Below are 27,412 nucleotides of genomic sequence, written 5' to 3' on the forward strand. Positions count from 1 at the left end.
TACTTGGTGGATTCAGTGCATCTCTCACGGCTCTCCCTTCCCTGGAGGCTGTTCCTCTCTTCCTGGCTGGATGGAACCTGGCATCTTTCTTCTGTCCCTACCCTAAAGATGGGGGGCGGGGTGCCCCTCGCAAGTGGTGGGGTGTCTCAGTCACATCTAGATCCTGGGCTCGGAGCATGAGGCCTGCATGTGGATCAGTGCAAAGTAAATGCTCGTCCAAGACTGTGGGAATAGCCTGAAATGGACAGGAAGGCTGTCACCCGGCATTTGACTAATGTGGACCAACCAGTTGGCCCCGTTACTGAGTGGCACTGTCCACAAGGCTGGCAACATTTCTGACATGCTTCTGATCAAGAAAAACTCTCGAGCTAGAGGTATCTTGGTCTAACAGGTTGAGCCTCAGGGCCTCCCCCAAAAGCAAGAGACTTTGTGAGTAGAATGCAAAGGTGGGAAGCTCAGATGTGAAATATCCCCAATTTCCCTAGTGTCTGTTAAAGATAGGCACTCAGGTTCACCCGACAGAGGCTTCTTTTTTCCTTCCCTCGGAACAAATGGATGAAGAACCTGGTTTTAAAATTCCTGGACCCCGGAATACATTTCTATCTGTGTCAAAGTCTACCCCTCCACCGCCTCAGCAGAGTTTAAAATCCTAGCTAATAGGTTAACAACTGTTTTTCTTCAGCTTCAAATGAAGAATATCAGAAGGCTGGGGGGATATGCAGCTCTCCAATTTGTACGGACTGCACACAGCTCCCTGCAACGTGTGTTTGACAGGACTGACATTTTGTACCGCTGTGAGATGGGAAAACGTGTGACATTTTTATTCATGGTGGCGTACGCCCTTGTAATGATCAGCTCTGGTCGATGTGCTTACCGCAGCAGCCCCAGAGCCCTCGGAGAACAAACAGGAACCCAAGGTGCCAGCAGTTCGACTGCCTTATTAAACACCGCCAGGATCCTAACGAAGACCAACTGCTGGAAAATCTCACTGTCAAATCCTCAAGGACATTGTCAGCGCACAGCTAACTGCATATATTTTTCATTTAAAATACTGAAATCCAGCATTGTGCCATTACCACCGAGGGGAGGGGCGCCCACTCCAGCGGCCATCCTGTCAGCTGCCTCTTCGGAGCTCCAGATGCCGGAGCCAGATGCCCAGTGGGGTTCAGGGCTCCAAAAGGGGTGGCGGAGATGGGAAACTGACTTTCTGAAAACCCAGCCCCACCTTCAGGGTGAAAGGCTGCAAGTTACAGGGCTCTGGTGGGAGTCACTTGGAAAGTCGACCCACTGCTTCCCTCCCAAGTCTAAGCTGCGTAATGAGAAAGTCCGTTCCCCGCAGCCAGCCGTCTTCCTGTAGGTGCAACCCATGCCATCCCCCACCTTGGTGCTAATCAGCTCAGCGGCAGAACTTAGGACATCTGCAGGAACACACGGCCTGGTAGGTTTCACACCTTGGCAGCAAAGCTGTGTGTCAGGGCGCCCACCTGCAATCTCACCACTTGCCTCAATCCCAAGGCCTCGAGGTCAACATGCAGGAGGACCCCCTCCTTGCCACGGTCATTTCGAGTGCTGATGCACACGGATATATGGAAGCCAATCACATGGCAGACCCTGGAGCTTTCCGTGTTGTTACTTGGGGTGGTTTGATCATGGCTGCACACGCTAAGGTACTGATGTATTTATTTTGTGAGTGTGTATTATTTATTCAGTGCCTCTATTTCCATACTCCAGCCCTGATGCACCAGGCCACACTCTGCAATTTATTTATGGGGTCCTTGGCATATCAGGCCTAACAGGATGCCTGCGGATGGTTCTTGCAGGTTTGCAAGAAACTGTAAGCGATTGCCTAAACCACTGGATGTTCTCCATCCATCAAGGGCAGAGGCTTGTATTTTAAGGGGCCGCCTGTAAAGTTGGTTTTGTGTAATACTGTACATCATCCTTGGCAAAACTGCCCTGGGGACCCTGAAGAGCTGGCAAGTTAACATTCCACACCCTGGGGTGGGGTAGTGGCAGAGTAAGCCATGGGTACCCTGGTTATAGGCCCCCCAGCGTTGGGGGAAGGAAGGTGGGTGGCAGACAGCCCTGGGGCAGAGGCAGGACAGTGAGGGTGGAGGTCACCGTACTCCGTCTCTTCCCAGCTGGCCAGGCTGTCCCTCCATAGAGCCTTTCCCCATTGCCCTCGTACACCCCAATCAAGATGCTCTTTTTCTGGAGTTCCTGTCATGGCACAGTGGTTAACGAATCCGACTAGGAACCATGAGGTTGCGGGTTCGATCCCTGGCTTTGCTCAGTGGGTTAAGGATCTGGCGTTGTCGTGAGCTGTGGTGTAGGTCACAGATGCGGCTCGGATCCCGAGTTGCTGTGGCTCTGGCGTAGGCTGGCGGCTACAGCTCTGATTAGATCCATAGCCTGGGAACCTCCACATGCCGCAGGAAGTGGCCCTAGAAAAAGACAAAAAAAAAAAAAAAAAGCGCTCTTTTTCTCTCAGGCTGTGCCTCAAATCTTATCAGAGCACACTGGCTGGAGGAGGAGAAACGCAGCCCGTGCCCAGCCCTGTGCCAGTCCAAGGTGAACCTCCGGGGTTCTGTCCGTGGGTCTCCTGGGCCTCTTTCCAATCCCTCTCCTTTCACACGAGCAGTGTCCTAGGTCAGGCTCCCAGCAGCTCTTGTCTGAAGGTTGGCAGTGTCATTAGTGGTGTCCCTGCCTCACTCGCTTCCAGCCTCCCCACGGTGGCCAGAGTATTTGTTCCTGGCTCTTGCCTACCTCCACAGTTTAGCTCCTGGCTCTTGCCAGCTGCCTCCTGGCCTCTTCCTTCCCCACGCTGCCCCCTGCTTCTCTGGAGAGTCAGACTCGCCTACCCTTCGCTTACGTCATCCTCTTTACCTGGGGTGCACTCCTCTGGCTCCACCTGGCTTTACACCCCATCTTTCAAGATCCAGCAGACATGTCACCTCCACTGAGGAGCCTGCTCTGGTTCCCCAGAGGTCCTTAGGACCCCCCTCCAGCCGGGACGCCTATATCCACTAGCATTTCTCTTCTCTTATCGTTTGTTCACTGTCTCTCCCAGACAAAGGGCCATCACACATCTCCTTCCTTTGTGACGCTGGGGACTTGGACAGGGCTTGGCATTTGGCATGCCTCAAAATGCACCCGACACGTGAAGGAAGGAATTAATGAGGGCACGAGAAAGTAACTCAGGGTTCTGTCAAAACAAAAACAAAAACAAAACAACAACTCCAAGACTCCAAGGATTTTTAAAGACAGGAGGGCAGCAGGGGAAGAATTCTTAGCTGGTTCCCATGGCTTGGGCAGTGGAAGGTATCTGGTAGACCAGTTCTGGGCGAAACCGTCCCTCTCTCCGGCCCTGTCTCTGGGGGGAGCTGCTGTCTCCTGGCCTTCTGTTGACCGCTTCATTCCACCCGGCCCCCCGAGGCACCAGCTTGCCAAGGCTCAACCTACTGCCCCCCTGGAAACACTCGCTATCAACCTCTCAGGAAGTGCCAACAGGGCCCTGCCTAGAAGGGGTTAGGGACTTAGGCGACCCAAGGAGGCCACGAGTGGCTGGAACCATGGAACCATGTGGCTGATGGGCATGAACAGCTCAGAAATTCAGTTTAAGCTGCTTCCAGGCAGTGTTAATCCCTATCACACTTCGCATTTTAAGTGGGATATAATCAGCCATCCCTTGGGAGACCTCCCTTTTAGGTATTCTTTTAGTACTTTTATTACATTTGAAAATTCTTTGCCGTATAATGTGATTCAATATTCCAGAAGTCATGGAAATAAGCAGACTGACAATAAAACTAACCCAGCTAAAACAGCGACCTAAATTAGGGACAGATCAAGTGTGTAGGAGGCTGGCAAGCAGCTTTTGCTGCCAGGGAGCTGCTGTCACCACTGAGCTGTCCCAGGGCAGGCGAGTTAGGTGATGCGGTAGAGGAAGCCAGGGTTTTGAATCGGAATCCATCTTGCCAGCCAGGGCATGAGGGTAAGGCCCTTGACCCTGGTGAGAAGTGGGGCAGTCGTGGTCCCTCCTGCATCAGTCCAGGGAGAACAATGTGAGAAAATGCAAACACCTACTGAGCTCACTGCCAGGAGCCCAGGAAGTGTTCAGAAGCGCAGCACTGCTGTTGTTCTTATCCCTGTGTTGAGTTTTATTCTGGGGAGGAAGCAAAGTGTCAAATCCAGACAGCAGCCATCAACCTTTGCCAGGAGTGAGGGAGAAGCAGAAGAGTGACCTTGACCTCCCTAGCCACCCTAAGCCACACTGCTGGGTTCTAAGCCCGCCCCAAACTGCTGCAGCCACAACCAGATTCCCCAGGGACCAGACGGAACCAATGCAGAAGGCTCGATGAGATGCTACAGTGAGGGGAGGGTCTGGGGTCCAGCATCAGGTGGGCCTGGTTTGGCAATCGTGCTCTGCCATGTACCCTGGGCAAGTTGCTTAACTTCTCTGAGCATCAGCTTTCTGAGGATAATAACTGCATGGATGTTTCATAGGGTTGTTGAAGGGAGTGAGCTGATGCTTGTGGGGCAGGGGCGGGGGGAGGCTGGTTCCCACAAGTAGGTCTACATGAGAATAAAACCCACCCCAATCCATCTACTCCCTCCCTCCTTGTCCTGCCTCCTCTCAGTTAGTCCTTGCCACCCTTCCCCCGTGCACAGGCAGGTTAATCACTTACCTCGCCCGTGGAAGGGCTCAGGGATTGATGGGGGACAACGAGATGGGCAGCTCTTGGCACAGGACTCCCTGAACTGCCAGTGACACTGAGCTGACTCTCCTGGAGGATCGTGCTTGTAGGATAGAATTTATTTTCAATATTTTATGTTTTATTTCCCCTTCCCTACTGTGATAAACTCTCCACCTTTGGCATAGAGAATTCTAATATGAGAAAATGCCTCCTCTGGTCTCGCTGAATCAGATTTCCTGCTCTTGTCCTGCTGGGCTCAATATCTCCCTGGCAGGGCGCTGCATTCTGAGCTGCCCCAGCACAGACCTTAAAAGAAATGCTGTTTTTAGGCTCTGGTCAGTCCTCTGGCAAAGAGACCCCGCTGTCACACTGCTGATCGTAGACAGGCTTGGGGGACGCGGGAGGCCTGTCACTCACGCACGGCGCCACATGCAGGGGTCCTAAAGTGAACACAGGCCTGCAGGACAGCATCACCCTCTTTTTCGGTTTCTCCTGCTCTGCTGAATCGACCGGCTACTCAAGGGCACGGGGAGAGCGTGGAGCTGCGCTCAGCCCTCCCCACGACCTGTCGCCTTCCGCGTATTGACCACTCACCACTCGGCCGTTCCCCAGACTCCCGGGGCAACTCATCTGCACGAGGCCCTGTGAGGCTGCTAGGGCTACAGAGATGAAGCTGACACTATCCCTGTCTGGGGACAGTGCTGGCCCAGAGCAGGGAGGAGTCAGGGAAGGCTTGTGGGGCAAGAGGTGCGTGAGTGGGCCTGGAAGGATGGTGGGATTTGGTCAGCTGGAACAGGAGGAAGAACATTCCTGGCACGGGGGACAGTAGAAGCCAATTCATCCCTGGGTTCCCCCAGCCCCCAGCATGGGCCTGGCCTGGAGCAGATGCCCACAAAGAGCTGGTGAATGAATGAATGAATGACTACAGAATTGTGCTGGGCACGGAGAAGAGGAAGGGACTCTGCCTGGGATGGGGGCACTGGGCAGTCTCTCGCAGGGTGAGAAGCAACTAGCCAGAAGTCAAGGTGGCAGGTACTGCCAGCCCAGCAGGCCCAGTTGTGGGTGAGGGTGGGGGAGGGGGTGACCCCTGGCAGGGCCCCGATGGCTGGTAGGCTCCCTGGATCATCCAGCAAGTCTGGGACCTGGGGTGGGACTCCTGGAGAGGGACCCACACGCTGGAGGGCTGAAGGGCCCGCCTATCTCTACCTCCCAGACCAGCGGGGAAAAACGACTCATGACCCCCCAGGATACGAGGCGGGCATGGACACAGGGGGGTGACACCCAGGTGGAAATGGGTGGGGAAGTTGGGGGGGGGCGCAGAAGAGACTAAGACTAAGCGAGTAGAGCTCGTGAGATAGGAATGGATGAAAAGGGGGCACTGAAGCTGCTTGAGCAAAGGTGGTGCTAAAACCACAGGTAAAGCCGAGCCCCACAGAGTGGAGAGTCAGAGGGGACAGGCCAGAGCTGGGGAAGGGCTCTGGTTCAGGGAAAGAGGGCCAAAGACAGCTGGCTCCCTTGGTGCATGTCCAGCTCAGACCTCTCTCTGCTGGATGCGACACATCCATCCAGCAGGCTCCCACCAGCCAGCCCCATTTCCATTCTTCTGTGTGTTTGAGTCCGATCTTTCTGGAGACTTTACCTTGGGCCAAAGAAGTGATTTGGAAGGCCGGCATTCTCTACTGCAACCAGCTAGAGAAAGCAGTGAGGACCGTGTGGGTGAGGTGCAGCGGATTCCGGCGCTCAACTAAGTCAGCTGCCACCCCATCCTAGAACAGGCTAGAACAGCAGTTGTGTCTGTTCTCCCAGGTTCAGAAGAAAGTGGCTCCCATCTAAACTCGGACAGGGAGCTCTCAGCCTAGCCGTTGAAGCGATGGAGAGCGAGGGTGTTAATCAAATGCCACATCTACTCTGCACTGATCTCCAACAAGTCAGCAGCCATGAGGCGACGGGCACCTCCTGAGCATAGTGGCAGGAATCACCCTGAGGATCAAAATGGTTGGCGTTTAAGACAAATGCAGAGGGGACTGTGAGATGCCCCATGGCGTGATCACATGGCACAGCTCCGCGCCTTTCAAAACCACCAGATGGAGTCCATCCATCAGGAGTAAGCTGGACTACTCATGTGGCACTGTGGGCTCCCTGAAGGCAAGGACCTTGTGATGGTCACCCTGTTTTCTTGGATGTGGCACAGAGCAGGCATCAGTGATTTCTGCTGAACAAGTGACCTAGGTTCTTAGTGCTTTCTCCACTCCCAGACCCTAGACTGCAGCTGACCTGGCGTACTCCATTTCTCAGAAACTGTCACAGGCCAATGTGTCCATCCCTGTAACCTGTGACGACCCCTGATTCCTATGTTCCCGCCAAGCACGTGCTATTGCTCTTCTGTCCCCCCGTCTCTCTGTTGCCCTGGTTGACCTCTGCCCTTGAATCTTAGCTGTGCATACTCTTGATTTCAAGATCCCCACCACTCTGGGTGTGAAACTTTCTCAGCCATCAGACAGGAGGACAAGGAGCTGGGCCTGTGTTTCCTGTTTGGCCTCTGTGCATGTTTATATCAGTTTAATCTGTTTTCCTTTCTTTTGATAATAGCCCCCTGATTTCCTTTCCAGGAACCAGCCCTCCTTTAACTTCTTAGGTATGTGTTTCAGGTAGGGCCCTACCCGAGGTGCACAGAAAACCCTTGATCACAATGATTAGTTCTGAGATAGGCATATCATCAAAGTTGGTTCAATGAGTGCACCCATGCCTCGTGTGGCAGTCACTAGGAAATGACACCCTATGGAGGGGTGCGGTCTGGAGCTGCTGCAATCATCTTGCCACTAGGAAGGGAAAGCCTGCCTGAGAATGGCACCAGCGGAGGAGGCCGAGCCAAGAAATTCAGCAAAAACTGGGTCTGACTGACATGATTTAATATCTGGATCAAGTCATACTTGAAGCTGGTATGAACCAACGATTTTTCTTTTGGGGTTTATGTCTCTTGAAACCTAAAGTAACCTAATTGATGTGGATTCCTAGAATAAGCCCTGCCTCTGCTCTTTGGGGGTTGGCCTGGTCCCCTGACACCCCCAATACTGACTCCTACACACGCCCAATTTCTGCCCTGCATTCTCTTTTTTTTTTTTTTTTTTTGTCTTTTTTTGTCTTTTGTTGTTGTTGTTGTTGCTATTTCTTGGGCCGCTCCCGCGGCATATGGAGGTTCCCAGGCTAGGGGTTGAATTGAGCTGTAGCCACCGGCCTACGCCAGAGCCACAGCAACGCAGGATCCGAGCCGTGTCTGCAACCCACACCACAGCCCACGGCAACGCTGGATCACCAACCCACTGAGCAAGGGCAGGGACCGAACCCGCAACCTCATGGTTCCTAGTCGGATTCGTTAACCACTGCGCCACGACGGGAACTTCTGCCCTGCATTCTAATCCCTCACACAAACCAAGAAAGTACCCAGTGTGCTTTTGGTATCTGGTAGCAGGTTTGGTGCACAGAGTCTACCTGGGGTGCAGGATACCAGCTTTCTTGTCTTGGTGCCCACTGAGGTCCAGAGACATTAGGGAGGGCCCGGAATTTGGAAAGAAACCAGAACAAGGCCTTACCTCACCTGTGGTCCAACACTCTGGGATCCTGAGCCACCTGCACGGCTGTTGCACTGGCCCCATCACTTCCAACCCAGCAGGAAACTGCCATATTCTTAGCACGGGGCTGGGGTATGAATCTGAGGTCTAGTGTTAGACAACATGGCTTTGAATCCTGACTGTTGCTTCTGAGCTATAAACTTTGGCTTCTCTGAGCCCATCTCCTCTGCAAGAGAAGACAATACCTGCGACCCAGTAGGGTGGCAAAAAGGACTAAGTGGGCTAAGCTGTGGGAACTGCCTTGCATGGTGTTGGAACACAGACCCACTTCCCCATGTCTCAGCGCTGCACCTGGCACGTGGTGAGCAATTCAGCCTCGGGCTCCCGCCCGTCCCCCATGCTCTTTGACCATAAGGGGTGCTCAAGCTGCTGTGAAAATGCTCAAGACCTAGCAGGAGGCGGGGTGGACTGTGGCCTTTGGCCCTTTGCAGTCTTCCTTAACTTGAGCTGAATGGACGTCAGGTGGTTGAGCTTAGAAAGCGAACTGCTACCTTGAACCTGGATTTTCATTTGGCTGCTGACACTTCTCTGCTCTTCCAGGGCACATGAGGAGACGCCCAGCTCCCTGTGATGGGAGGAATACTATCCGTGAAGGCAACATCAGGTGCTTAATCAGAAATCGCCTGGATTTTCAACTGAATCCTTATGAATTTCCAGAATCTGATTTCTTGTTTTGATTGGCAAGTTTTTTTTCTCTTGAAATCAAACTTGTCTGCTCACAGCAGCAAAACCTGGCCTTGTTAACCTTCCATCAGAAAGCTGTCTCTGGGCTACCTGGGCTATGAGAAAGTGAAGCGACATGGAAAGACGGAGCCAGCCAGCCACCCTCGCCAGACAGACCTGACAAACCCAGTACCAATTAGGGACCATGCTGCTTTTGGTAATGGCGTGGAATGAGTTCGAACAACTTTGCACAGCCACCTGGCAGCGCTGAGGGCAGAGCTGCCTTCCAGTCACCCTGTGGCTGGCATGGGGGAGCTGGAGGGAGCAGAGCAGGAGACCACCCCAGTGGTGCCCGCTTTCTCACACCAGCAGAAAAAAGTGTGATAGACAAAGGGGAAATATGATTGGGAAACAACAGGGTTTGAAGGAGCAGCGTGGAGAGAGCGCTCTGCCTTATGGACGTGAATGAACAGCTGATGAGCTAGTCCAAGAAAATGACTCTGGACTGCAGACCTCAACGCTCGCCTGCTCACTCACACCCAGTGCCCTGAGCAGCCACGGCCCCTCCCACTCATGTGTCTGAGTCAGACGTGGGCCCCATCTCCTGGCCATGCCACCAGAGCCTCTCCCTCTGTCCCATGATGCCAGCCCTCCTTGGTTTAGGTATTGACTTTCCCCCAAGAGCCACGGGCACGAGGGTCAGTCATGAGTGTGCACGTGCAGGGGAGCTCCCACTGAGGACGCGTGTTCTGAGAGCTGTGATGTTGGCCAAGTGCAGGCAAGTCAGGATGCCTGGGAAGCCCTGCCAGGGGTGACATTTGGCTCCGTTTTCCCTCCACTGGGGAAAGAGACTGATCTTTGCCAACTGCCCATGTGGTACTGAGCCAGACGGCATTTCACCTAATTCTTTCTTTTTTTTTTTTTTAATTTATTTTTTCCCACTGTACAGCAAGGGGATCAAGTTATCCTTACATGCATACATTTTTTTCCCCACCCTTTGTTCTGTTGCAATATGAGTATCTAGACATAGTTCTCAGTGCTACTCAGCAGGATCTCCTTGTAAATCTATTCTAAGTTGTATGTGATAACCCCAAGCTCCCGATCCCTCCCACTCCCTCCCTCTCCCATCGGGCAGCCACAAGTCTATTCTCCAAGTCCATGATTTTCTTTTCTGTGGAAAGGTTCATTTGTGCTGGATATTAGATTCCAGTTATAAGTGATATCATATGGTATTTGTCTTTGTCTTTCTGACTCATTTCACTCAGTATGAGATTCTCTAGTTCCATCCATGTTGCTGCAAATGGCATTGTCATTCTTTTTTATGGCTGAGTAGTATTCCATTGTGTATATATACCACATCTTCCGAATCCAATCATCTTTTGATGGACATTTGGGTTGTTTCCATGTCACCTAATTCTTATAACAACCTATGACGTGAGTATTACCATCCCCGTGCTAAAGTTGAGAAAACTGATTTCACTGAAGTTAAGTGACTTAGTGAAGGTTACCAACTTTTAGTGGAAGAGCTGAAATTTATGTCCAGAACTGCCTAATGTGAAAACAGTGCTTTACCCTCTACTATGCTACTTTCGGCCACTGATCAGCCTCTGCCTTTCAGTAGCTAAATACTAGGGGCGGGGGCAGGGCTGCATTTGCTTCCTCTCTCTGTGAATGGCTCTTATACCATGTGTGTCTGCCACGTGCGTGTGTGTAGTTTTTTGGCCCTACCACGTGAGAGCAAGTTTCAGACATCATGGTACTTCAGCCCTAAATACTGCAGTGTGTACCTCTGAGCCATAAAGATAAGCCCCTAAAAGCCATGATCTCAACAATGACTCTATCATATCACCGAAAATCCGAGTCCATCTCTGAATCTTCCAACGTTCCCAAGAATATCTTTTTTTTTTTTTTTTTGTCTTTTTTTTAGCTATTTCTTGGGTCGCTCCTGCGGCATATGGAGGTTCCCAGGCTAGGGGTCGAATCGGAGCTGTAGGGCCACAGCAATGCCAGATCCGAGCCGCGTCTGCAGCCTACACCGCAGCTCATGGCAATGCCGGATCGTTAACCCACTGAGCAAGGGCAGGGACCGAACCCGCAACCTCATGGTTCCTAGTCGGATTCGTTAACCGCTGCGCCACGACGGGAACTCCCCAAGAATATCTTTAATGCACTTAGAAAAAAAAAAATCCAAGTTTATACTTAGTACTTGGTTATATACCTTAGTCTCTTTTTCGATACAATCTTTGCTTTTTGAATATAATTCAATGGACCCTAGACCTTTCCCTCCCTTGCCTGCTCTCTCCCCAGCTCCCCATCTCTCCAGGTTGACCCATCCTGGGAGCCTGGAGTGTCCCCGCGCTCCCCGCTCTTTCCTTCTGGGGCATATAGGCCTAGACCTTAAAAGCTCATAAGAACACAAAACAGAATGAGACAGGATCTAAATTCCTATAATATAAATCTGTTTCTACTTGGAAACAAAACCCTTATTTATAGAAAGTGACTTGGAAGTAGCTTTTGACCACTTCAAAAGAACAGTCACTTTCCTTTTGCAAATGAACACAATTATAAGCATAGCAACTGCAGTAAAATCAAATAACTTGCTGGATACACAGCAAGTACTTAAAAAATAATTAATTATTAATTAATTTAAAAATCCACATCCTGGAGTTTCCTGGTGGTCTACTGGTTAGGACTCGGTATTTTTACAGCTGTGGCCTGGGTTCAATCCCTGGTCTGGGAACTGAGATCCCACCTCAGGCCACTGCATGCCAGGGTCAAAAAAAATCCACATCAATAATAAAATCCCAAAACATTTACCAACTGCCAGGTCAGTGCAAGCTCTATGGTAGACATTCCAGAGGCTCACATTTTCATGGGAGAAGACAGGCATTAACGAAATAATTACAAGGCTGCATGAGGCACTGCACATGCCAAGTTCTGGGGCGGCACAAAGATGGGAGCAACAAAATCAGCTGGGAGGATTTACAGAAGGGACCTGCTCTGAGGGCAGATAGGCAGACCATCAGGGCCTCATGGGCTAGGCCAAGGGTGGAGGTGGAACCTTCAGAGGAGGCGAGGAGCAGGGAGGTAGCACAGCCACTTGTGTGTGACTCAAGTGTACCCTGTGAGGCTGTGTGGGGGATGCAGTGGTGGTGAGTGTGGAGGCCAGGAGGCCAGTTAGGAGACTATGCAGCAGCCCAGGTGAGCAGTAATACACCTGAACCAGAGCTGTGACAGAAGCAGTGGAGAGGAGGGGGACTGGCCAGGGCGGAAGAGAAAGGCCCTGGGGGTGGGTGGGGTGGGCATGCAGGCCTCCGGGGTGAGGTGTCTAGGGAATGTGGGAACATCTGCTGGGGATGTCTAGGAGGCAAGGGTTGAGGTGAAGGAAATCGGGTGTGACTTCCAAGCTCAGCGGGGCAGAAGGCTTTCTCAGGGTGCTCAGAGCCAAGGGTGCTGAGAAGGCATTTGCTGGCTGGGCAGCTTCTCCAGCCCAGCGTGAAGCTGGCACTAGACGACCCGGTTCATGCTTGTAAAGCCGGAACTCTCCAGATGCACAGACAAGCAGGCAACTGCATTCCAAGAGCTGCTCCTGGGGTGTATCCCAACTACTCCGTCCCCCGTCTCTGGAAACTACGGGAACCCTTAGCTTGGGCTTTGGTTTAACTGGCTTTTCAGATTTTGTGTTAAGGAGGTTTAGGAAGCTTTGTTGAACCAGGAGAACAGACACCTTTCAATGCACACTTTTTGGAATCTGATTGGAAGGCAGGCGATTACTTTGTTTGCAAGTCAGTTGGGGGGAACACAACGAAGGGCCATGGAGTGGGTTTGCCATGATGTTCTCAGGGGAGCCCTGTCATCTCGCCTCCTGCGAAGGCTTGGTCCCAGGCCGAGGCCCACAGCCTGTGGCAGTGTGTGTCCAAGACTAGAATCTAGTGTCACAGGGTCCCACTGCCAGTCCAGTTCCCTAGCCAGGGAGGGAGGACTACAGTCAGCGAAAGCTACAGAGGGGCTGCTGGCGGTGGTAAGAATGCTACTAAGGCTACTAATTCAAGCAAATGTCTTCTCGGCCTGTTTCCCCATTTGTATAAAGGCATGAGGACTTCTTTACCTGAAGGCAAAGACTCAATTAAATGAGTACAGATAGGAAAGCACCTAGTGGCCTGTCCATCTTATCATATGCAGGAAGCAGAGCACTTCCCATGGGGGTGCTGGCTCGGCCATTTCTCAGAAGGGGAAGGCGTGCTCCCTCACTCCTTTCCCAGCCGCAGAGAGGAGAGAATGTCCACTTCCCTGCCCAGGAGAGAAGAGCATGGGGGAGTCCTTAGCTTCTCTCTGTGTCCTCTTGCTCACTGCCGCCCAGAGGAGGAGGAGGTCGGGAGAAAGAAGTGACCCGTCCTCCGAGCTTCCACTGCCCCCCCACCTCCAGCAGCCAGTTCACAAACAACCTGGGCACTGCCTGCAATTGTCCGTGTCTCCTGTGGGGAGCAGCACGGTCTTTTCAATTCCGAGGTGAGGCGTGAGCAGGCCCATTTGGTCTCAGGTCTAAAGCAATATTTTCCTTTTAGTCTCTTGGTAAAAAAGCTAGCATTCTCATCTTATTTGACTATCCCCTGGGCCTTATTTCTCACTTGATTCTAAACTCCGGGGAAAAAAAAAACCCCAAAAAACAGTTATTTACAGCCTCCTTAAATCTAAACATTTTCCAAGGCAGGAATAGGTTTTCCCAAGTCAGAGACTTTTGAACTCTTTAAAGAAACCAGACCTACAGAGGCTAACTAAAAATCTATTTAATTGCCCTTGGGCGTTTCTGTCGTGGCTCAGTGATTAATGAACTCTACTAGGAACCATCAGGTTGTGGGTTTGATCCCTGGCCTCGCTCACTGGGTTAAGGATCCGGCGTTGATGTAAGCTGTGGTGTAGGTTGAAGATGCGGCTCGGATCTGGCGTTGCTGTGGCTGTGGCGGAGGCTGGCAGCCATGGCTCTGATTAGACCCCCTAGGCTGGAAACCTCCATATGCCGTGGGTGTGGCCCTAAAAAGCAAACAAATGAAGTGCTAGTGAATTCAGTTTTCTGACAAAATATCTTTTAACTATAGGGTCCAACTTAGGACTCCAGGGAATGGTCCTGCAGGTGAAGAGGTTGCCACTGTGGGGCCCTCAGAGTACCCTGAGCTCACCTCTCTCATTGTTCTCATCACTTTGGGTTGGGCTGTCTATGCACTAGTCTGTCTCCCTTATTACCCCCCACGAGGGCTTTTTCTTTCCACATGGTAGCGCCCAATACACGGATGACGAGATGCAGAATTAAAGGGAGGAATGGTCAAAGCCTGGAAGGACGAGGCTCCAGTGAAGCGGAAGCAAGGGACCATCCTCTCTCCCCCAAGAGCTCTGCCAAGACCTCCACTGGGCTCCCTGCCACCCTCCCAAACGTCTCCATGGAGTCCCTGGGCTGGCTGGACAACGAGGGGAACTAGCTATTCGAGGGGAAGGGAGTAAAGTAATAGCGACCACAACTGCCTCCGCCCCCACTGGAAAGCTAGGTGTTCTTAGAGAATGGAATCCACAGGAACACATATCAAGGCACGGGTCTTCCTGAGGTTAGCATGCTCTGTTGGGCTAGTTTAAATTGTTTTTCCGGGACACGTAGCTTTAACAGACATTTCAAACAGAAGCTGATGTTTCTGCTTGGTGAGCTCGGCAGGTAAACTGTCCTGGGTATCAAACCTATGGTTTTATCAACAGCATCGCTTAAGATGAGGCTAAAGTTAGTGTAAATGTCAGGTTAGAGTCTGTTTAAAGAAAAATATCAAGTAAAAAAAAAAGTACAAATGGAGTAGAGAGAGAGTACGGCAATCAAAAGACTTCTTAGCGAATGCACAGCCCCTAAAACTCATGCCTGCCAGTAGTAGGTGCTCTAGAAACACCACCTCTTTTGGTCAATGGCCCCTCAAAGCCGGCGCCTGAGGGGGAAGGGCTGAAGGAAGAGCTAGCACCAGGGCAAAGCTGGAAAGAGTTAAAAGAAAGGGGTCTCAGGTTTCCCTGGCCCATCCCCCCTGCAGCTAATCTGTCACCTAATGAAGAAGCGGCCAGCGCAAGTGAGCTAGCTGGCAGTTCACTTACAGCAAACTGATTAAGAATGTTCAACCAACAGCAGACTGTAGACCTTTCCAGAGAAAATAAATAGAGTGTAGACTGTATGCAAATGTGTTTGTCACTTTGACAGCACGTCTCAATTAAGGCATCTCGCGGCTGTGGGTAGGCTCTGTGGCTGCAGCTGTAAGGGAGAGCCCGCTGCATGGCTGATACTTGGGGCTTGACCTTAATCCGCATGCATGCATTAAAAAAACCCCTGTCTTCCTGTACACTTGCATAATGCTGGCAGCCACGTGAGGGAAGTGACAAACCGGGGGGGGGGGGGGGGGGGGGGGGGGGGGAGCCACTTTCATCCTCTCCAGTTTACAGACCTGTGAAGGCACAGACAGCTCTTATTTCAACAGAGTTTGGGGTGGCTTTTTTAATTGTTTATCCCCCACCCGCGCACACACACTCTTATTCTGCATTTAGCTGGGAGTGACATTAAAGCATCTCTACTTCTTGCTGAAATGGAAAGAAGGTCTTTCTCCATTTCAAATAGGGCCTCCTTTTTTGTGTTTCGAAAATGGAATGTTTAACACCATGAAATCCCTCTCCCCCGCCCCCTCTTTCTCTGTAATGGGCTCCGAACTCCAGAGAGGGGCTCTTTTCATGGGAAGGTTAGCGTGTGCAGGAATGAGGACAAAGGAAAGCAGGAAGCTGGCTCTGGAATGCCATGCTGGCGACGACCGGGGGGGCTGTGCTTTCAGCAAACACAGCCAGGAAAACTGGGGCGCAGATTTAGCCAACAGGGTCCAAGCACCGGAGGAGGGGGCAGCTCCTCGGGGGTGCAAACGCCAATGAAATTTGAAGATAATCATTAATCAAATGAGCGCTGCCCGGTGGATGCTTCTTTCTTGCGCTACATGCCAATTTTTGTAACATCTCTTTTAAGTGTAAAATCAGAAAAGGGAGATGAACGTCCCCAAGTTTAAGGTGTATGAATGTATTATCTGAAAACGCTGATTACAGAGGAAGATTCCTGTTTCAACAAACTCATCTTTCACTATAATAATCCACAGCAACGATTTCGTTAGTTCTCTTCATTTCTAAATAGCTCAAAGCCTGGTACACAGTAAGCACTTGATAAATGTCTGTTAAAAGCAGGAACATTTAACATGCGTGTTTCTAGATCCCTGAGATGATAAAATAGCAATCATACTTAAGATTAAATTATGAAGATTATTTTAATCATGCTTCCTCTAATAAATGGTTAAAGAATCAGGTGATTTGAGAATGAATAACCTTGCAAATTCTTGTTACAATCATAGAACAGAACCATTTCTCTCAAATCAAAAAAAAAATCATGACTTTTACTAAACAATAAACTCTGGTCAAGAGAAGTAGAGAAGGGTACACAATCTTTTTCAAACAGAAATATAACTACTGATAGGAAATGGAGAAAAATCCTTTCAGTTTCTATATGTTTTACTTAAGAGAAAAGAAGTCAAACAACTGGACAATTTTTTAAATGCTCGGGTCGAAAACAGTTGCCTACAGACTGGGATCCGAAGAATCGTGGTGTGGGTGTTTACTCTGAGCAGCGCGACTCCCAATATTGATTTTCAGGAAGTACATTAATAAAGAACCCCTAATTGATTTTTTTTTTTTTTAAAGACTTCGCTGTTGCCTTTTATCTGAAGAGGCAAAGCAGGGCCTGGATTCTAACGCGATGCTGGGCTAACAGAGGCACCCTGAACGGAGTGCCTTGGAGTCGGGAGGCAGCAGCTGCGCTGAATGACTTCATTCAGCAGTTGAGCTGGGTTATGACCAGAGCCATGTTGTCGCCTCAACATTTCTGAAAAGTCACCTCTGGAAACATGTTTGCATCAAGTGAATCTCTGAAGATGTGCAAGACGCCATGGAGTTGTTTTGTTTTGCCAAAGAGAGCCAAAATGAAAGGCTGCTCCGTGCGCTATGGCTTCCGCTCGCACAAAACAACAAGCCCAGACCATCGAAGGGCTGGGATACATACCTGGCCAAAGTGAACTGTGATTGGCCTCCGGTCTTCTCGGAACTTGGGGTCCTTGGCCTCCACCAGAGGGGATGGCGCAGTCTTTGGCAGCTGCTCTTCTGTCGTGGGGGCACAGCCATTCTCGGTGATGTCCTGCAGGGAGAAGCCAGGTCAGGGGTTGGTGTTGGGGTCATGGCATCAGAAGTGAGCACAGGGGCTCCTCCAACCCCACCGCTAAGAGGCCTGCCAGGGAACGCCCTCTGGGACATTTGGAGCCTGTTCCTGGAGGAAACGGAAGGCTAATTTGGCCCTGTGACTTTTGAGGAGGAGAGAAACCAAAATTAGACACATTAAATTACAAAGACAACATCATAATTCACACTAGTGGGGTGTGGGGCTGGAAATCTTTTCATCCTACTACCTTACACAGCCATTTTAATTTTTATATATTCACTCTGTCCAATGCAGACATTTAAAAATTACTTGCAATCACAGCTCGTGCATAATTTTACATTCTGTTTTTTCTTACTACAGGCATCTCCATGGTGCTACATAGTCATTAGAATGATAATTTTAATGGATGCATAATATTTCATGGAGCAGATACTCAATAATTTAACAAACCATTCTTGCTACTATTGGGCACTTAGGTTGTTCCTAATTTTTTTTTTTAAACTTTCTAAATACCATAGTGACAAATAATGCAGTTTTTCTTTCTTTTGGATTATTTCTTTTATGGAAATCCCTCGGAATGAAACTGCCTGATCAAAAGATAGAAATATTTTTAAGGCTTTTTATTCATTCTACCAATTGCTTTCCAATTTACACCAACTCCCAGCAAGGGATGCATTATCGGCTTCACCATGCTCGTTAGCCTTACCATTTTAAACATGTATTGCTAATTTAAGAGGTGAAAAATTAGACCTCATTGTTGTTTTCATTTGCATTACTTTGATTATTTGTGAGTGTGGACATTTTCTCCACATTTGTTTACTGATGACGCTACTGTTTATGAAAACGATGTGCTCCTGCTCCCTCTTTCTTATCCCTAGTCTTTCTGGACGAGGATAAAAAGGCTGAAATCCGAGATAAGATTCTATGACTTGGAGAAAATCTACAGAGCCAATGTCACTTTTTTTTTTTTTTTAAATTCAGAAATTTACACTTAATTTGTGCTTCTGATGAAGTCAAATTTTAAGGTAAGGAAAAATCCCAATGTGCAAAAGTTATGTGATGGATCCTTTGCCTAAGGCTGGCAGCTGACTATACTTATAGGTTCTGTGGGACATGGATGATGCCAACTTGTGCAATATGGATCAGATGCTTTTTTCAAGTCATGAAACTTGCTTAAATCTTCATTTAAGCAAGGCAGAGAATAAATGTACAAATAAACATTTAAATCATTATTTTTTACTTAAGTAAAAAAAATTCACAGCCAGAATAAAATAATAAATACCATTTCCAATTATTTTCATAGCAAAAACAAAAACATATTTTTGTCAACAAAAGCACACACCCTCAGTACTCATTGAATTCTGCACAAAAAAGATTTGAAAATTGGTTGTTCTTAACTTAGTCAAGTAGAGACTGGTGGCACATAGAGGGAAGTGATCCCTGACTGAATAAAAAAATGCATTAAGAAAGAAATACTTGTAACATTGTTGAGCCTCAGTCTCCTTATCTGTAAAATGGGAATATGGCAGCTATGAGGAGTAAAGGAGATTAAGTGACATAGTGTCTAGAACATTTTTTTTACTTAATAGTGTACTATATATGGTACTCAATAATTGAGTACCCACTAATAAGATACTCAATAAACTATAGGGAGTAAATCAACTATACTTTAATAATAAAAACAAGTAAAGCATAGGACATGGAAACAACCTAAATGTCCATCAACAGATGAATGGCTACAGAAGATCTGGTACATATAACAATGGAATACTACTCAGCCGTAAAAAAGAATGAAATAATGCCATTTGCAGCAACATGGATTCAACTAGAGATTCTCATACTAAGGGAAGTAATTCAGACAGAGAAAGATAAATATCATATGATATCACTTATATGTGGAATCTTAATATGGCATAAACGAACCCATCTGCAGAACAGAAACAGATTCACGGACATAGAGAATAGACTTGCGGTTGCCAAGGGGGAGAGGGGAGGGAATGGGATGGACTGGGAATTTCAGGTTAGCAGATGCAAACTATTCATTTGGAATGGATAGACAACAAGGTCCTACTATATAGCACAGGGAACTATATCCAATCTCCTGGGATAGACCATGATGGAAAAGAATATCAAAAAAGATTGTACACACACACACACACATATATAACTGAGTCACTTTGCTGTATAGCATAAATTTGCACAACATTGTAAATCAACCATAGTTTAATAAAAAAAAGAAAGAAAAAAATAAACTATAGGGATCCCTCCCCCATCCTCTCCTCACTATGTATTCAACTCCATACACCCAGCGGGGTCTCCGCACTGCTTGGTAACAATACGGGAGATGGTGACCTCCTGGTTTTGTAGGGAGGGCTTGCATCAAGTGGCCCCCAAGTCTTAGCGTGGCTGAAGCTTAGTGATGAGAGAAGCTACTGGCAGCCAATTAGGAACAGCTCTCTTGGAAAGGGGCAGCCCTAAGGTGCTCAGGTCAAGTGGAACAAAGAGGGGAAGGGGCCACCTTCTGTGCCAGAAGTAACAAAGGGCAAAAGGGACATTTAGGATCCAGTGGGGTTACTGAGAGGACAGACATGGGAGGCTGAGTAAAGCCAAATGGTAAAAAAAACCTCACTTTCAGCTGAGGAAAAATACTGCATATGTGTGATTGGCTGGGGAAAAAAAAAGACATGGAGTAGTAAAATAATCTAGTCAGAAAATACAGATAGCAATGAAAACTAGAAGATGGCAACTAAAAAAATGTGGTAGCTTTAGGAAAAGTGTCTTAGTTTAAGCTTTTATTTTTATTTTATTTATTTATTTTTTGTCTTTTTTAGGGCCGCACCCACAGCGTATGGAGGTTCCCAGGCCAGGGGGCCAATCGGAGCTGTAGCTGCCAGACTACGCCACAGCCACAGCAACCCCAGATCCAAGCTGTGTCTGTGACCTACACCACGGCTCATGGCAATGCCGGATCCTTAACCCACTGAGCGAGGCCAGGGATGGAGCCTGCGTCCTCATGGATGCTAGTTGGGTTCATTAACCACTGAGCCACAACAGGAACTCCTTACTTTTTTTATTTTTAATTTTTGAGTTTAAGCTTTCAAGTTAAAATTTTGAGTAAAAATTCTTCAAGTTTTGTTTTTACCATTAACTAGCGGTCTGATCTTTCCAGTTCACTCAACCTCTCTGCACCTATTTCTTTATTTTTACAATGGGGAGTGTGCCACCTGCTTGGCACACTTCAAAGCTACTAAAACAATGGGTTAAATGAGATGCCATGTGAGGAAACTTTGAAAAATGGCACAGCCCTGTGCAAATGGAACCCTGTAGCCTTATTCCTTGCAGAATGGAAAACACACCATCTATGGCGAAGAGCTTCCCTGTGCTGCATGCCCACCACTGCAGTCAGACCCCTGACCTTCGCTATCACACTTAGTCTCCACAACAACCACAAGGCAGATAGGATTACAGCTCTTTCCCAGGTGAGGAGACAGGGCTCAGAGAGGGCAAATCACCAAGGCCACGTGGCTAGAAAGTGGAGGAGCCCAGAGCGATGTGATTTCTGGCATTTATACCCTATCGACCCACGACAACAGCACAGGAGAAGGTGTTCTGAGTTGAGGAGGTGCTCAGCCAATCACCAGATGTGACCTCCACCTCGAAACCCCTGTGTCACACTGAGTCTAGGCTGTCGTGCTATGTGGTATCTGCACTGATTTTCTCATCCCTACGGACGGAATGCTTTGGGTTTTGCTTCTCTGCCCCAGAGCCTTGACTATAATACACACTTTCCAACAAATCTTCATAAATTTGTGATTTTTGTCTTTTGCCTTTTTAGGGCCGCACCCGAGGCATATGGAGGTTCCCAGGCTAGGGATCCAATCGAAGCTGCAGCTGCCGGCCTACACCATAGCCCATGGCAACGCAAGATCCTTAACCCACTGAGCGAGGCCAGAGATCGAACCCGAAACCTCATTGTTCCTAGTTGGATTCATTTCTGCTGCGCCGTGATGGTAACTCCCCCAATCTTCATAGAGTTGAAATGAACATCTGGAAGGCCAATGTGTCGCACAGGCACGTGCTCTTGTGTATCAAAAAAACAGCACTGCACGTTAATTTTCTTTAGTTACAAGATCCTAAGGTGCCAAAGACTTCGTACAAAGTGCTGCAGCTGGCCCTCCCTAATCTGTTAACTTCTTCACTATTTCTCCACCTGGGGAAGGACAACCGCTTCCTCCTGGGACCCCGAAGAGCAGAGCGGGAGGAGCCCTAGTCAGGAAAGAAGTCAGGGCGGTTCACCTCCTCTGCCGTACTTACCGGCAGAGACCTTACACGGGCAGGCATCCAAGACACAGCCCTTGGTTCTGGTGATTAAAGAGATGTTGGTCTAAGAGCTAACTGAGACGCCATGGGCAAAGAGTACGGGGAAAGAGGCACTCTCACACCCTTTGTGGTGGGAAGAAAAACTGGCAATTCATATCAAATCCCTAAAAGACGTAAAGGGCTTGGGCCCACTAATTCCACTTCCAGAAATTTATCGGGATGAAATAACTAAGAATTCCTGCATGGTTCTATCTATGAGGATATTTGCCTAGAAAAAATTGGAACTAAAGTGTCCAGTAATGGGATTAATTAATGTATGTATATCCATCAGATGAAACTGTATGCGGCCATTTAAAACATGTGTAAGAAACATGTAGAGGTCTAGGAAATATTTAGGATACAGTAAGTGGAAACGAAGGTTATAAAAGGAGATTATCCGATTTGTTGAATTTTTTTCCAATAAACATGTTTTTTTGTCTGTAAACAAAAGACCCCAACTTTCAAAATGTCATTAAAAAAACCCACAAAATCAGGAAGCTGATGGAAGGGCTAAATCTGTTCCTTCCTGAAGGGTCACACAGGAGGGAGACACCAGACAGAGCTGCAGATCAGAGGCCAATGCAGGGTGGCCCACTTCCTCTCAGGAGCCCCCCTACGGCTCTGCTAGAGCTGGGGTACTATTACTTTCCACCCCTCGGTAAGGCAAAGCAGTCAGGAAATAATCCAGCTCCTATCACCTTCCCTAAACTGGAATCAAAAATCACAACTGGGATCTAATCTCCGCCTGTCTGTGGTGGGGAAGGCAGGGGCAGCCTGTGACGAAGCCTTGGACAGGATCCCCGGGACCAGTCAGGGGCGGGAACCCAGAGCGGGGAGGGGGCTCTGAGTGGCTTTGGGTAGGAGTGGGGTCTGGGGGTGGGGGTGGGCACTGAAAGAGCAGAGGCTAAGACTTCCTGAGGCAGAGCCCAAGGGGCCTGGAGGACGGCTCTGGGGGCTGTGTGGATGACCAAAAGGGAGAGCACCCCACGCCAGCCACGCTCTCGGGGGATGCGCACGCGCAAGGGCAGACTGGCGCAAGGGCAGACTGGCTGCTCCAGATGTGGGATGTGGGTGGGAGAACAGACCGGATGGGAACTCATTTGCTGAGTGGTTACGTTGTGTTGCTGTTTAAACCTCTCACCTCTTCTAATCCTTGCAACAATCCAGTACGTATCTCTATTTCCGCTACTTCATAAATGAGAAAAACTAGGTTCAGAGAGGTCTAGCAACTTACTCAGGGTCGCACAGTTAGTATCTCACCCAACTAGCACTGAAGCCAGCTTGTCTGCCTCAGAAGCCCAAACACCACATGGCAGTGGGGGTGGGGTGAGGAGGACGCTTCAGGCTCCTACGGGGGTGAGGCTGAAGCCTCCCATCTCTGACTCAGATCGCTGGTCTCCGTGTCCAGATCTGTGCAAGTGCCCTTCTTTTCCAGCCGACTTCACATCATAGCAAATGCAAATTACAAGATGAATATTGATATCAAAACAGTATCTAGAATTGGAATTCTGCGATTGAGGCTGCAGCATAGACAGGGAGCTGACAGTTGGGTGATGAGGTGCAAAAACGTTGGTTCTACAAGAGTCTACCTGGCTCTTCCTGCCCCACACATGCTTCCTCGCTCCCTTCAAGACGCCAGGAAGTGTTTAGCCAGAAACTCAAGCCTTCGCTAACCCAACTGTCAGCTTGCTCCTTTCGGTCACACGGATTCTAAATCAACAAGCTCGGATTTATCTTTTAAAAGATCAAAGATTAAGAAACTTTAAAAAGGGCTGAGAAATGGGCCCAGCTGATTCCATCATTTTGACACTGGAAAAAGAAAAAAGATACTTTTTCAGGGGTTCCCCAATAGGCAAAAAATAACATAACATAAAATAAAAATGATACCCTTAAGTAAATGTCATAATGTTCCCTGTAGGTGAGAAGGACTCACCTTAAAAGGAGCCATCCCTTTTAAAACAAGGCACTCCTGTGCTGGCCCCAGAAGGCGCTGTAAGAGAGTGTGATTTGTGGGGAGCTCAAGCCCAGCCAAGGGGCACGCCCCTGCAGGCCGGGTCTGGCGGGGAGGTGCTTGGGATGCAGGCACTGTATTCTCCCTTTAGAAAGCGACGGCTGGGTAGCATTCTTTGCCATTTCTTCTTCCTAATTTTGAGCAAGTCAAACTTCAAAGGAGGCCAAGCTACAGAAGAATTTGACCACCTTGCTCCATTTATCCAGAGAAATGTGCTATCCATCCTTCTTTTTTTTTGTTGTTGGGCTGAAGCAGAGCAGGTACAGAATAAAGCCACGCTACCGTCTCTATTAACAATTATTTGCCAATGGTCACACGGATAGCCTGAAAGCTCCTCTTTCAGATGCTTTGAAAGTCTGCAGCACAAATGAACGAGGGATGGAGAAGGGGCCCTGCTCAGTCGTATTAGAGATGGACCCTCCACACACCATGGTGACCTCTCCACAGGTCGGCCCTACAGTTTCTATTTGCAATTCAAACCCAAGGCGAGAGCGAAGAGGGCAAGGTTGGGTTCTTGATTATATCTGCGAGGTCGCCATTGCTATGCAGAGCTAGAGGAGGCCAGGTGGCAGCCCAGTACATTTGAAAATTGGGTCTTTGTTGGGAACTGCCTCAATTTCATAGCAGCAACCAAACTTGAGATGTCTGTCTGGGATGCATCTGGGGAGCCCCACAGACATGCTGCCACGTAAAGGGGACGGGGGGAGGGGTGGGGAACAAAAAAGCCAAGGAAACATTTTGTGCTGGAGTGAGAGAGGTCAGACAAAGCCAAATCCTAAATTAGCTCAGGCAAGGGAGCTGGAGCACCGCAGAAGACCAAGTCCTGTCTGTCCCGAACAACGCTAGAGTTTCAATTACAAAAGAGCTCTTCCAAGAACAACCGCAAAATATCAAGTCTGCAGAAATCTGTACGACCGAAGGGGGGAAAAGTGAAAATTGAAAAGGGTGCACTAATAGATCTGTCAACAGTCCGATGGTGACAAGCCACATTTCTATGAAATGCCTTCACCATTTGTGTCACCTGAAATGTACTGACACTCTCTATAGAACATTATCTCCTGAAGCTATTCTTGAAAAGACTGGCGGGGGAAGAGGAGAAGGGGAGGGAAGACTGCTTCAGACACTATCAAGGAAAGGAAGGGGAGACGGCGTGGAAGGAGAGTGATCTAGATTGTTTAAGTGAACCTTTGAACAACATCAAAAACCCTGAGCTTCAACTGGTTATTTGCAGAAATGTTACGTATCACAAAAAGGGGATTTTCTTAAGGCGCGATGCTGACAAGTACGAGGAGGGAGGCAATGGCCTGCAGAGAGCGGATCTGACCACGGAGGTGCATGCGGCCTCCGCCTGCGGGGGGACCCTTTCTTTGCTTATACTTCAAGTAACATTCTAATACCAGCCTGATGTAGTTATCAAGGAGGGGAAACTTGGTGAGAACTCTATGCTTCCTGCCCTTCCAGTTGGATTTTATATCTGCAATCCAATTCAGTTCCATTGCAGTAACTGGGGTAGGAGATAAAAACGGTACATTTGGGGACTTTGATGACATCCAAGTAAAGAATTTCACCTGCCAGTCTCTGGTGAGGTGTAGCAGACCACATTTAAGGTCTACGTGAGTTTACATTAACAGGATTTGAATCTCAACTGTTAAAACGTCACTCTTGGCTGAAACTAAGCATTGACATGCTTAGAGCAAATTATTTTGCAATGAAGAGAAAGGAATCAATTCCTTTGACCATTTCGAGTTAATGAGAGGTCCTTTCTGACTTCCTAAAATTAAAACTGCCTTCAATTAAAAAAAACAAAAAAAACAAAAAACAACAAAACTGCCAGGAAAGACAGAGGCCCTTATTAGCGTGGCACCTTTCGGGGGTGTGGGGAAAATGAAATACGTGATCCCAAACAGTTTTTGGAAAACAAAGCACTTGTTTTAGGAAGGCAGTATGAAGTGCTGTAGTGGTGAGAGCACAGACGCAGTAGGAGGTGGATGTGGAATCGAATTCTGGCTCTCCAGGCTCCTACGGTGGGACCCTGGGCAGATCACTGCACCTTTGAACCGTGGTCTCCTCACACATGACATGAAGATAATACCCCCAGGGCTGGTCCATGGATTAAATGCGAAAGCTCCTGGCCTGGACCATCCTTAGAAGGTGCTTAGAGAAGGGTGGCAACACTAATAACAATGATGACAGTCACAGTAACATACAAAGGCTCTCTCTGTTACATTAACCTCCCTGTACACGTCTAGGGAATCAGGTAGGGGGACCATTGGGCCAAGATGCAGCCTGATTTCATACGATTTTACTGATGGTCCAAGCAGACAATCAGAGTCTCTCCCCACCCTTCTAAGTCTCACACATAAACTGTGAGCAGAGCCCACAGCACCCTCCTCGGACCCACCCTTTGTGCCCTGTTCTGAGTGCTGGCCATGGGCATGCCAGGACCACGAACCACAGCAGTCATTTCCCTGCAGATGCTTCGTGGTTTTGGATACAACCAGCTTGGGGGCAGAGGTCAGGAGGTAGAGATGCTGGGATGGGGAGGCCGAGCCAATTTGTTCAGACCCTGGTAAAGCCCAGGCCCGGTGGGGGCGGGCGGGCGGGGGACAGACCGACAGTGGTAACTCTGAACTTGCTTGCCTTTGTGGGTTTAAGCCAGTCTTAATGTTATTTGAAGACAGTTTTTGTCTGTGAATATTTATAACAGTGTGAAAACTCCCGGACAGCTGGTAATGCATTTTGAAGTGTGCTAACAACACTGTATCAAACAGCCTCTATTGATCACATCGTACTTTTTTGTGGCCACGCATTTCATACACGGTGCTTATACATTTTGAATAAGAACTTCAAGTACCTTTTGCTTCAAGCGGTTTTTCACCTCTTTTATTCCCATTTTTGCATGATCTTTTGCCTGCATGAAAAATTAATTTAAGTTAAGATTCCCTTTCTGTTTCCAGCAGGGATTGTGCTTGATTTCAGTCCGTCGCGAATCACCTTCTCTGATTACTAGAAAAAGGAAGGAAAAATGGGATCACCAAGTCGAAAACATAATGGCTATGAAAACAAATACAATGTTGAAAGGTTAAAAAAAAAAAATCCCTTAAAGAGGCTACAGAGACTTTACGTTCTGCATTTTGATGGCACTGATTTCTCCCCCTCTGAAGCCCTTCTTCTGCTCTTGTGATTATTTATCTCCACAGCCTGGTGACAGCTACCAGTAAGAGGGGAGCAGCAGCTTCTCCAGCCGAGAGGCTCAGAGTATCCATTACACTTCACCAGGGCAGGGCCTCAGGACCAATATCCTGCCCAGGCTGAACAGGCACATCGCTGGGTGTCTCTGGAGCCATGTCTCAAATCTCATTTCGGCAGACACCCTGGCTTTTATTTTGTCATCCTAAGACCTGCGTGGTTCTCTTGGCAGCCACCCACCCCATGAAAATAACTACAATTTAAGTACAGAAAGGACTAACAAAATTAAAAATGGAAACGAAACAAAACCACCCCAGTTAAGTGGCTCAGAGTCAAATGAACAAGTAAAAGAAATCATGACAAAAAATACTTGAGGCTCGTAAAAGATGGAGCACAGGGAACTGGCGTGTTCTCTGATTTTCACTCTGCCATGGGCACAAGTCTCACAAACAATGCATTTCCTAAAGGGCATCGAGGAGAGAGCTGATGAAGAATATGGGACTCTAAGCATGTTTTAGGAACCTGCAAAGGGGCTGCTTTATTCTGACATAATAACGAGGATACACAGAGGAAGGTCGGTCAGAACACCTGACAGACCAATATCTGT

The 27,412-nt window shown here is 48.6% G+C and overlaps 1 protein-coding gene across 50 annotated transcripts in view; it reads right to left on the reverse strand.

The window, feature by feature from the left end:
* The window catches only part of DENND1A (DENN domain containing 1A), a 520,477-nt gene that overhangs the window by 37,795 nt on the left and 455,270 nt on the right, over window positions 1–27,412 (reverse strand). For all 50 annotated transcript variants that reach the window (XM_084995758.1, XM_084995669.1, XM_084995751.1 and 47 more), the window contains 2 exons: window positions 26,471–26,527; window positions 17,094–17,225 (listed from right to left, as the gene is read on the reverse strand). In XM_084995758.1, the coding sequence (XP_084851884.1) occupies window positions 17,094–17,225; window positions 26,471–26,527 (189 nt within the window). The remainder of the gene's footprint in view (window positions 1–17,093; window positions 17,226–26,470; window positions 26,528–27,412) is intronic.

This window comes from Sus scrofa, chromosome 1 (genome assembly GCF_054392235.1).
Source record: "Sus scrofa isolate SSC_HxYL_T2T_F1_AM1 chromosome 1, Sscrofa_HxYL_maternal_Yorkshire_Landrace_v2.0, whole genome shotgun sequence".
NCBI lineage: Eukaryota > Metazoa > Chordata > Mammalia > Artiodactyla > Suidae > Sus > Sus scrofa.